This window comes from Ailuropoda melanoleuca, chromosome 1 (genome assembly GCF_002007445.2).
Source record: "Ailuropoda melanoleuca isolate Jingjing chromosome 1, ASM200744v2, whole genome shotgun sequence".
NCBI classification, from domain to species: domain Eukaryota; kingdom Metazoa; phylum Chordata; class Mammalia; order Carnivora; family Ursidae; genus Ailuropoda; species Ailuropoda melanoleuca.
The window spans coordinates 131,531,590-131,544,220 of NC_048218.1; the positions used below are offsets into that span (position 1 = coordinate 131,531,590).

Consider the following 12,631-nt stretch of genomic DNA (forward strand, 5'->3'; position numbering starts at 1 on the left):
GTATCTGTCTATGCCCTTTTAGAAACCACAGATACTAGAAGGGCAGGAAACGGGATTGGAGGTTTCCTTCTCTAATACACCATTACCTTTAGAATGTTGGGCTAATTGTGTTTCAGCTTGTTCAGTTTAATTTATTAATCTCTAAAAACCTCTCCTTGTCTTTTAATGGAAACTTCGATTCCCTCTGTAACAGTGAGGTCTCTCTTCAAATGTTTGCACTTGGCCCTGCAGCAGGGTGTCCCCAGGCACGGTGACACATAGTGGACACTCTGCGAGCACTGGTTGAATGTGAAAAGTGAGGAGGGGTTGTCCCTAAATGGCAGGAGTATATTTTTGTGGAACGCCATTTTTCAGCTAAGCTCTGTTTTATTGTAACACTTTTGAAAAAGTAATGCTTTGCAAAATCCTTGCCCTTGTGACAAACTGATTGTATTCTTTTCTGTTACAGAATCGAATGCATGAAAGCATGAAGTTGTTCGACAGCATATGTAACAACAAATGGTTTACGGATACATCTATTATACTTTTTCTAAACAAGAAGGATCTCTTCGAAGAAAAAATCAAAAAGAGCCCTCTCACTATATGCTATCCAGAATATGCAGGTATTCTGCTCTGTGTGGATAACTTGTCAATTCATGTATTTCTAGGGAAAGTCCCCCTAACACAAGATTTCTGTTATAGAGTTGAATCTTTAATTCTTACCTTTAAGGGAAATTATTAAACTACATTCAGGGACAAATAGTTCCTTGCGGTGTAGCTAAAATGATTGAAAATATGGAAAAGTCATATGGAAAAGCTGTTAGATAATTTTCTATGATGACTTCAAGTCTTTATAAATTTAAAATATTGATTTGTTCATCCAGTGACCAGATCTGGTGTCAGGTATGTGTGACGCCCAGTAAGACAGGTGTGTGCACACAGTCTAATCTCAGAGACGGATGTACTCATAAAAAAAAGCAGTGCAACATGTTACTACAAAGGAACAAGAACAGTAAATTATAGGAGGACAAATGAAGGAATCCATGAGTTACTTAACTTTTCAGGGGAGTCAGGCAAAGGTTCACAAGAAATCCCAGCACTGGTAATGAGACTGTTAATGGTCCTGTAATTTCCCTGCTGTGGGAAATGGTTTGCACTTCGAAAAAGGCCCTGGCCTTTCCATGATTAGCTCTTTGATCTTGAACAAGGCCGTTCCCCATTTGTGAAATCAGAAGTTGAGTTAAAACTTGGCTTTAGTTGAGTTCCCTGCAGTCTCCTGAGCTACTGTTGAAAAATGGGTCCCAGGAACGGAGACACCTGTCTCCACCACCCAGACATGCACACAGCATCTCTCTCACTAAAGCAAAGTGACTTTGTTTTTAATCTGTTTTAAATACTGGGTTTCTGAATCAAACTTTATTTTACGAGGAGAACTCTGTGCCTCAAAAATAGTTTGACTACCACTGGTTTATAGGGTCTCTAAACCCAAATATTCTGAAGGGTTTGGTTCATTTAACTAACTGATCCAAGTTCCTCACCCTCACACCATCCTTTAAAAAAAAAAAAAGTCTCAAGAACTTATTTCATTATAAACACAATTTTGGTCTTGTATGGAGTATATTGTACAATGAGTATTTACTGCATTGTCACAGGCGCTGATCAAACAGCCCTGTGACGTCAGTGCCCTCACACCCCCGTCATGCAGGTGAGAACACTTGGGCTCGGCGATGATCTGGGTCCAGACCCACGCCTTTGGCACTCCTGCAGCCACACCCTTAACAACCAGACCCCCAGAATTAAATTCACATTCAAACTAAAGGGGAAGGTTCTTTGACAAATAGAATCACACTATTCATTATTACAGGGTTTTTTGTGTGTACTCCAAGGCTATACTACAAAATAACTTCACATAGTTGCTTACTTTTAAATGTTTGTTTTCTTCTTGAAAGTCACAGTATCCTGCCACTTTGTTCAGAAACATTTTAGTGCTATTAGGAATAAAATTGTTTATTGTTCTGTCTCCAAGTTTGAAGTTAGCCAAAATTAAGGTGCCTCAGTTTTGCCTTTACTTTCATCTTTCAATTTATTTTTGTCATTTTCTATTACCAAGTAGCCACTTTGTGCTAATATTACCAGAGTGCCCAAATGAATGCATAAATATCACATACCTATAGGGATTTCAGAGCAGCCAAGAATATTTCTCATGCTGTCAAGTTAATAAGTATCTGTGATCTCACAGCCTTTGAACACAGAGAGTATTACATAATTTCCTCACATGCCCAGTGTTGGGATTATCATGTAACGTCCTCCTCGCACACCCTAAGTTTTGGTTTCACTGGCTTCTTGCTGCAACCTCCACTTCTAATTCCTGTGACTATTGACTTCCCATAGAGTAAGCCTGTATGGCCTCTAAACTACTTGGTCGGTTTATCTCCGCCGCTGCCTGCTTCACTCTCCCCCTCTTCTACTTAAATATCCCTGTGTTGGCATTTCACCACATTCCATCTGCAACCTGTGATCTTTTAGCGTGCTCTCCGTTCACGGTCTTGTTTATTCTCAACATGCTAAATTCCATGGTCAGTTCTCATTTCTCTCTTGCGCCTCACTCTTGCATTTCCAGCTGCTTATTGAACATGTACAAGTTTTTTAGCACCTGAAACTCAAACTGAACCCATGTGATTTGTTTTCTCAAATCTCCTCTATCTCCTTTCCGTTCCGTCACCACCCCCCCTCCCAGGTCTCCATTCTTGAACTAGGTCATCACCTATACCTGCCTTTATGCATGATGGTTCTAGCACATGGCGAAAAGATCTGTCACCCTCCCACCACATCTTCGCCAGTCTTAACAATTAAGATTGAGAATGTGCTCATGAGTTTATTCATGTATCTTGGCACTTAGCAACCTAGCTGTCCGTAATATATACAGCAAATTGAGCTGTGCACTCACTGCAAGCTGTTTTCTGAAAACATATTTTTAATTGACAGGTGGCATTAACTTCTCTCAGTAAGACAGTTTATTGCTTTAGGATTTCAGAGTACCAACCTTATTGTGATTTAATAAACTCAATTTTGATTTGTAAACTATATGGTGGCCTGCTAGCAACCTGCAAGTTAAAATGTAAACTTATTTTGACAACCTAGAAAAAGTAGAAAAATTCCTAGAAACATAACAACCTACCAAGACTGAGTCATGAAGAAATAGAAAGTCTGAAAGACCAATTACTTCATAATCATAACCTCCCAATAATTAAGTCCATGACCAGTGGCTTTACTGATGAATCCTACCAACATTTACAGAAGAATTAATACCAGTCCTTCTAAAACTCTCGCAAAAAATAGAAGAGGGGGGAACACTTCCAAACTCATTTTATGAGGACAGCATTACCCTGATACCAAAACAGACAAGGATGACATAAGAAAATTGCAGAAATCCTGAACAAAATATTAGCCAACAGAATTCAACAATCTATTAAAAGAATCATATACCATGATGTAGTGGGGTTTCTTCCAGGGACACACAACTAGTTTAACATTTGGAAATCAACATGGTATACCACCTTAACAAAATTAATGATAAGAGTCTTGATTATCTCAAACACAGAAAAACCCTCTGACAAAATTCAGCATTCATTTATGATAAAAACCCAGCAAGGTAGGTACAGAGGGAACGTACCTCAGCATATTAAGGCCATGCATTATAAGCCCATAGTTAACATCATACTTCAACAGTGAAAGACTGCAAACTTTTCCACTAAGATCAGGAACAAAACAAGGAATCTCTGTCTTGCCACTTTTATTTAACATAGTATTAGAAGTCCTAGCCAGAGCATTTAGGCAATAAAAGAAATAAAAGGCATCCAAATTGGAAAAGAAGAAAGAACACTGTCACTATTTGCATATGACATATATATAAAACTCTAAAGACTCTACCAAACTATTAAACTAATCCATGAATTCAGTCAAGTTGCAGGATACACCATATATACACAGAAATATTTTGCATTTCCACACACTAGTAATGAAGTATGAGAGAGAAATTAAGAAAATACCACTTACAATTGCATTAAAAAATATCTAAGAATAAATTTGAGGGGAGAAAGAGCTCTACACTGAAAACTATAAGACACTGGTGAAAGAAACAGAAGACATAAATAAATGGAAAGATGCTGCATATTGTTAAAATGCCTGTACTACCCAGAGCAATCTACATATACAGTGTGATCCTTATCAAAATTCCAATGGCATTTTTTCCACAGAAATAGTATAAACAATCCTAATATTTGTGTGGAACCACAAAAGAACCCGAATAGCCAAAGCAGTCCTGAGAAAAAACAGCTAGAGTCAACACGTTCCCCGATTTTCAGCTGTACTATAAAGCTATAGTAAAACAGTATGGCATTGGCATAAAAATAGACACATAAATCTGAGGAACAGAAGAGAGCCCAGAAGAAAACATGCACATTTATGATAAAAAAATTCACAACATATGAGCCAAAAACATACAATGAGGAAAAGACCGTCTCTTGAATAAATTGTGCTGGGAAAACTGGACCACTGTATTATGCCATATATAAAAATGAACTTGAATCAAAAACTTAAAATTAAGACTCCAAACCATAAAACTCCTGGAAGAAAACAAGCAGTAGCTTCTTGACATTGGTCTTGGTGATGGATTTTTTGGATCAGACGTTAAAGACAACAAAAGCAAAAAATACGTAAGTAAGACCCCATCACACTGTAAAGCTTTTACACAGCAAAGGAAACCATCAAGAAAATAAAAAGGCAGCCTGTGGGAATGGGAGAAAATATTTGCAAATCATATAAAGAACTCCAACTCAATAGCAAAAAACACAATCCAACTAAAAAATGGATAGAGGATCTGAATAGACGTTTCTCCAAAGACGACCTACAGGTGGCCAGCAGACCCATGAAGAGGTGCTCAGAATCACTAATCATCAGGGAAATGCAAATCAAAACCACAGCGAGTTATCACTTAACCTGTTAGAATAGGTATTATCAAAAGACAACAAGTGTGGTTGGGGCTGTAGACAAAAGGGAACCCTTTTGTACTGTTGGTGACAATGTAAATTGGTGCAGCCACTATGGTAAGCAGTAGAGAGTCCAATAAAAAATAGAAATTGAAATATGATCCAGCAGTTCCACTTCTGGGGATGGTTCCAAAAAAAAAATAACACTTAAAAAGATGTGTGCATCCCCATATTCGTTGCTGCATTATTTACAATAGCCAAGATATGGAAACTGGTGAAGTCCAGGGGAGGGGAAGCACGGTAGTATCACAGGTGGGAGGTGGTGTCGAGGGTCCTACCTGACATGGCGTGAGCCACAGATGTGGAATAGAGGATCTCAGAATAGCTTTACCAAGCAGGCTGGGTAACAGAGGACCTTGAAAGCCAAGCAAATAATTTTGTGTTACCACTGCAAAAGAGATTTAACATTTTTTTTTTCAAATGGGACATTTTTGAGGTATTATATATGTACATATATAAAATATATACATGCACACTTAGCATAAATGTGAAGCTCACTGAATTTTAAAATGTGAAAATACAGATCTAGTCACCACTCAGAGCAAGAAACCGAATATTACCAGGTCCGCAGAAACCCCATCATGCCTCTCCCAGTCTTAAGCAATCACAACCCCCTCCCCCACACACAAATTATGACTTCCATCTTCATTGATTAATTTTGATTGTTTTCCATCTCTTTCCAAACATGAGTTGAATTGTACAGTTATATACTCTCTTTGTGTCTGGCTTCATTTGTTCCACAGTGGGATTCTGGAACTCATTCATGTTGTTGTGCATAGCAACAGTACTTTCATTCTCATTTCTCATTACTGTATGGCAGCTCATTGTACAGATACACAAGTTTTATTTGCCAGCCTACAATTAATGAACTTTGGGGTGGTTTCCTAATGTAGAAGTTGGTTCTGCTACGAATAGTCTATATGTCTTCTGGTGAACGTACATATATAGTTCTGTCAAGGGCGCACCCAGACACTGTTGCTGCATCATATAATATGCATGTGATTATCTTTAGATACGGACCACTTCTGGAGTGTTTGTACCCAGAAGTCTTTAGCGTCATGGCCATAAGCCACATTGTAGACCCATGTACAATTTTTGAATAATGAAAAATGGAAAAAGCTAATTAACGTGTATAGAGAAAAGGAAATAAAAATTAACTGATCAGCATTCAGCCAACATTTCTTGATCAACCACTGGGCTAGAAAGGAGATGGCATGCCACCATCAGGGAAGGGAGTTGGCTGGGTGTTGGGATGGAGTGTATAAGGGAGAAGAAAAAAGGGAGATGTGGCATTTGAATCTGGGAGGGACAAAGACCCTGCAGAGCATAGAATACCATGCTTTTGATTGTGGGGTTGTTTATAAAGGTAGTCATGAAAAGGTAATTAATATTGGGTGTTTTTCATTTAGAAGAAATCATTTCTCATCCCAGAAGGAAAGATACAGTGACAGAATCCACATATTTTATGTATGAAATGGACTTCCGTATTTGCAGGTCCATTTTGCTTAGCCATGTACTCGATTTAACTTTTGCCTTATGTTTTTCTCTCCGTTTCCCATCCCAGGCTCAAACACATATGAAGAGGCAGCTGCATATATTCAGTGTCAGTTTGAAGACCTCAATAAAAGAAAGGACACAAAGGAAATATACACCCACTTCACATGTGCCACAGATACTAAGAATGTGCAGTTTGTTTTTGATGCCGTAACAGATGTCATCATAAAAAATAATCTAAAAGATTGTGGTCTCTTCTAAGTTTTGCAGTTAATGGGAAAAATGCATTTTCAAACCAAATGAGTGCTTATATGTGGATCTCTCTAAACTAGAGTCTTGCAGCAACACGGGAATGTAGTATAGGGTGAATGCATCTGGGACCTGACCAAAGTTGTTCTGTTGTGTCTTTTTTTTTTTTTTTCCTTAACTGAAAGGACCTTTCTTAATTGTGAGAGGTGGTCCTGCAGTGTGAACCTAAGGGCAGTGTTAACGCTCGGCTCTAGTGTATTGATGATTTCTGCGTAAGTGTAAATATGCAAATGTATGTATACATGTATTTATAACTTTATTTTCCACGCTACTTTTAGGCTTAAAGAGTGGCAACTTAAGATTCTAGCGTGATGGCTTTGGTAATATCAGAAATATTAAGTACTTTGTACTGAATGACAGACTATTACTATGTTTGCCAGTTTTAAACAGCATTATTTATGTTCATGTCCTGTAGATTTTTAAGTATGGTAATTAAAAATAGGAAACATTGCAGTCCTTATCTTGATTATATGTATACTTATAATCCAAAAAAAAGTTATTTGTACAAATATTGCACAGACTATTTTAATAACATGATTTGTTCTTTAAATTCATTGTGTTTTATTGAAATGTTAAGAGGATGCCTATACCTGCCTTTGGATCAGTTATGTAAACATTGTATGCATTTTAATTTTCTTTTAAGAGTGCATGCTGATCTGATTCTACATTGGATTTGGTTTGGAAAACTAAAATTTCAGATTTTTGAGGATATACTCTCTTAGACTTACTATAAACACTTAATTTTTATTCAGTTGGTTTGTTTTCACTTTGAATTTTAATATTTGGATGGTGTTCATGCATTTCCTTAAAGGTGATGCCAGATTAATTTTTATACACTTTAAATAACTACATTTTTATTTATAACTAAGTTTAGGTGGATTATTGAGAGCATTTTGTGGGTAAAAAATATGTCCGCATAATGAATTTTGAGACATTCATTTGTGTATTTCCTTTGGGAAATCCCTTGTACCTAGAATACATGATAGTTCCTTATTTGGAAGATAACAAGAAAGACCTTTGATTATTCTGCTGCTGATATAATGCAAGCTTTAAATTCATATATGTAACTAGTTTCAAATTTAATTATCACACTATATTAAAATTACTTTTTTTTCCCCTTACACTATTCAGATTTCCTCCACTTGCTTGAGTTAATATCTTTTTAAATTGTGCTGTTATTCCTGAGACTGAAAGGGGCAATTACACTTAGAAAATGAGTAGTAGTATTTAATAAATTCAGTGATTGTATGTGTCCTGAAATAAGTCTTACATGTCAGCTCGATATTGAAGTTTGATAGTCTTTTCTTTTGAGTCTTTACAACCTGTCTCTGTGGCCTCATTTTAACAACATGAGCAGCATTCCCTACCCTCCTACTGTTTTGTTTCCTCATCTTGAAGAAGTCCTTCAATTAGCTTCGTGGATACGTAATTTCTAAGTTGAGTTATGTGCTGTCATTTTGTTGAAGTATATTTCTTGAAGTGTGTGTGTATGTGTGTGGGGGGTAACCACAGACTACATTTTCACCTGTTCTATTTTGGGGATTCGTTTTTCTTCTTTGTAAAGAAATTCAAAGTTATCACACTTTCTTAAATGTGTTAGTTTAGATTCTTTCTGTGCCTTTCATGAAAGATATGTTTTTATTAATTTTACTGATGGAAGACCTGTAACATCCATATTGTGAAGCTATGTATGAGATTCACCTATACTCTGAATAAATTTGAATCATGAGAAATACTATTTAAAAAGCCACAAAGAAGCACATCTTGGTGACCATCATTGGTGAATTCCTGAACTTTATTCTGTGTAATTGTGTTACTAATAAATCCTAATAAATTTAAATTTTTAAAATTTTACAAACCTGTTGACTAAACACATGTTTTGCATGAGGGTTTTAAATCTATCTAGAATGTCCATTTCTCTGGTATCTTTGCTATCTTTTTACAATTTCTTCTACTTCAGAAGCTTGAGTAAATTTTCCGGCCCCAAGTTTTTCTCCTGAGCTATGGTGCCACATTTAGGACTGCCTACTTGATATCCCCTTCTGAGAACGTACTGCCTGCTCCAAGTCCATATACGCCAAACCATATTCATTGTCATTCTCCCATTAAGCTAGTTCTCGCCTGCTGGTGTAGCCACTCAGCCATTCAGTCCCTTATTGGGGAACTTTTTAGCCACTTAGAACTCTTTTTAGCCCTCATCTCCATCTCTAATACACCATCATCTTGCTCATAATTCTACTTTTCCAATGCCTCACTGGTTTTTATTTTTTCTTTCCATTCCCACTACCACCTACCAAAAGCAGGTTTTTGCTTAACTTCCACAAGAAATGGCTTATTAATTAAATTCTCCACCTCCCATCTCTCCCTTCTCTAATCCAGATCAGTTATCCTAATATAGGACTGAGGTTGTGTTATAGTCTGTGCATTGACCTGCATTGGCTCTGACCTGTCAAAATCAAATTTAACTTAGCCTCCTATTCAGGGCTTCCCTTAACTGAGCCCAGTTCATTACATTTCCACTCCTCTCCCACACTACATCTTAATAATACTTTGTGCAGAGCCTGGGTTTTCCTTCAAGCACCTGTCCACATATTATGTGAGATATGCTTGAAACAATGTCCAGAACATGGGAAGTGATCACTCATATCTGCTAGTGTTATTTTTATTAGGACTTTCGATTGTGATATCTTTTTTAGACTCAACTGGCATCTTCTTTACTCTGCCCTTTTGTGGTTCTAGTAGAGCTGCCAGTCCTCCCTGGCATAGGCTAAAGCCTGACGAGTCCTAGTCTCCCATCACTAGGCACGTGACCCAAAATGAACCAGTTGTAGTCCCAGTTCTCATCCCTAAGTTTCTAAAAGCTGTTCTGTTTTCTAAAATTCATTTCAGTACCCTTCTAAAAGACTCCTTACATGCTTGATCTTAATTCATTCACATTCAATCACTTACTGAAAAAGTCCTGAATAAAATGCGTATGTTCTTACTTGAATACCAAAGTAACTGTAAGACCAGAAAAGGCTCAGGAAGGTTAACTGACTTGAGCCAGATCAAATCAAGGTTTCAAATCTGTGACTTCTGACTTCTGTCATGAAGTCAGATGTAAGAATGCTACCTTATTTCCAGAAAAATGTGTAAGTACTGTAACCCAACTCTTAACCTTCTGAGTTTATCTGAGCCACAACACTTTTTTAGATTAAAAATACTTAAGATAGAGCAAACCTGGAGGCATCATGCTGCCTGGTTCCAAAGTATATTACAAAGAGTAATCAAAATAGTATGGTATTGACATAAAAACACACAGAGATCTGAAGAACAGACTAGAGCCCAGAAACCCATGCATTCATGGTCAATTAGTTTACCACAAAGGAGCCAATAATATACAATAAGGAAAGGACATTCCTCAAAAAATGGTGTTGGGAAAACTGGACCACCATGTGCAAAAGAATGAAATGAAATGACCACTATCTTAAACATACACAAAAATTGAATGGACTGAAGACTTGGATATAAGACATGAAACCCTAAAACTCCTAAAGAAGCATAGTTACCAAGTCCTTAACATCGCTCTTGGCAATGATTTTTTGGATCTGATACCAAAATTAAAGGCAACAAAAGCAAAAATACACAAGTAGGACTACAAACTGAAAAGATACTGCACTGCAAAGGAAACAAAATGAAAAGGCAACCTATGCAATAGGAGAATACATTCACAAATCCTATCTGATAAGGGGTTAATATGAAAAGACACATAACTCCTATAAATAGTAAAAATCACACACTGCACTGCAAAGGAAACAAAATGAAAAGGCAACCTATGCAATAGGAGAATACATTCACAAATCCTATCTGATGGGTTAATATGAAAAGACACATAACCCCTATAAATAGTAAAAATCACACACTCCTATAAATAGTAAAAAAATAGTAAAAGGGCAGAGGATCTAAACAGTTTTCTAAAGAAGACATATAGATGGCCAAGTCCATGAATGTGCTCAGCATCAACAACCAGAAAAAAATGCAAATAAAAATCACAATGAGCTATTGCCTCATAACTGTTAGAATGGCCATTATCAAAAAGACAACAAATAATAAGAGTTGGGTGAGAATGTGGAGAAAAGAGATGCTTTTGCATTCCCAGTGAGAATGTAAATTGGCGCAGCCACTATTGGAAACAGTATGGAAGTTCCTCAAAAAAATTTAAAAAATAGAGCTATAATATCATCCAGCAATGTCACTTCTGAAGAAAACAAAAAGATACATATATCCCCATGTTCACTGCAGCATTTACAGTAGCCAAGATATGGAAACAATCTAAATGTCTAGCAACAGATGAATGGATCAAGAAAATGTGTGACACACACACACACACACACACTGGAATATTTCAGCCATGAAAAGAATGAAATCTTGCCATTTGCAGCAACATGGATGGATCTAGAGGGCACTATGCTAAGCAAAGCAAATCCGAGTGAAAGACCAAATACTTTATGATCTCACTTATATATGGATCAAAAAAAAAAAAAAAAAAGAAAGAAAGAAAGAAAAGCTGGGGCACCTGGGTGGCTCAGTTGGTTAAGCATCCGACTCTTGATTTCAGCTCAGGTCATGATCTCATGGGTTGTAGGATCTAGCCTCGCATCAAGGTCCGCCCTCAGCAAGGAGTTTGCTTGAGATTCTCTCCCTCTGCCCCTCCCCCCACTCATGTGCTCTCTCCCTTTCTCTCTCAAATAAATAAATCTTAAAAAAAATTTTTTTTTAAAAGAAAGCTCATTATACAGAGAACAGATTAGTGGTTGCCAGGAACAGGATGGTGGGAAAATGAGCAAAAGAAGTTAACAGGTACAAACTTCCAGTTATAAAATATGTCACAGAAATACAATGTACAGCATGGTAACAAGAGTTAATACTGTATTTCATATTTGAAAGTCTGAGAGAGTAAATCTTAAAATTTATCACAAGAAAAAAATGTAACTCTGTGAGGTGACAGATGTCAACTAAGAGGGTGATCATTTTACAATATATACAAATATCAAATTATGTACACCTGAAACTAATGTTATATGTCAAATATATGTCAATAAAAATACTTAAATATGATACCTATTATGTCTTATACCCAAGCTATTTGTTATCTTAATGTCCATTAGATTTGAAGGTACCTGAAGAGTATGAAGTTTTAGATGTTTTACATCATGTATTTTCTGCCCAACCAACATAGCGCCTTGTGTAAATGAATTAATAACATCATCAGTGTTACAGATGTTACTACTGTCACTGTTCAGTATGCAATTGTAGAGGCAAGTAGACAGTGGTGGTGGGGGCCTAGACTCTGGCATCCAGTCTGGGTTCAAGTCCCGGCTCTATTTCTTATTACTTGGATAACCTTGGGAAATATATTTATCTTTCTCTGCTTCCTTTTTATCACCTGAAAAAAATAGGGACTAACGAATCAGACCACTAATGTTAATGGTTGTCAGTACTTAAGTTCACAATGCATTTTAAGCACTGAGAAGTGAGCCTGGCATGTGGCAAAAAATAAATGTCCCTGTTATTTGATTATAAAGAGATTTTAATTTGGCGGCACCTTTAAAATCATACTCAGTGCTTGGCCAGCAGTTGTTGCTATGAGCCTTGGATGAAACGTCTCAGGAACAAAATAACCACGGTGATTCATCTTTATAGTTAAAACTTCTGAGTGTCTCACGTTGATATTGATAGAATGGAATAAGTGAAGGAGGACCGAAAATGCATCTTTTTTAAAATTCAACTTCAGGATACATCTCTTGTTTTCACATAACCAA

General features: G+C 36.8%; 1 protein-coding gene across 1 annotated transcript in view; it reads left to right on the top strand.

Moving 5' to 3' along the window:
* The window catches only part of GNAI1 (G protein subunit alpha i1), an 84,826-nt gene extending 76,142 nt beyond the window's left edge, over positions 1 to 8,684 (top strand). Inside the window, exons 8-9 of the mRNA XM_011223692.3 lie at positions 449 to 602; positions 6,592 to 8,684. Coding sequence (XP_011221994.1) covers positions 449 to 602; positions 6,592 to 6,782 — 345 coding nt within the window. The 3' untranslated portion in view covers positions 6,783 to 8,684. The remainder of the gene's footprint in view (positions 1 to 448; positions 603 to 6,591) is intronic.
* Positions 8,685 to 12,631: the final 3,947 nt, after the last annotated feature.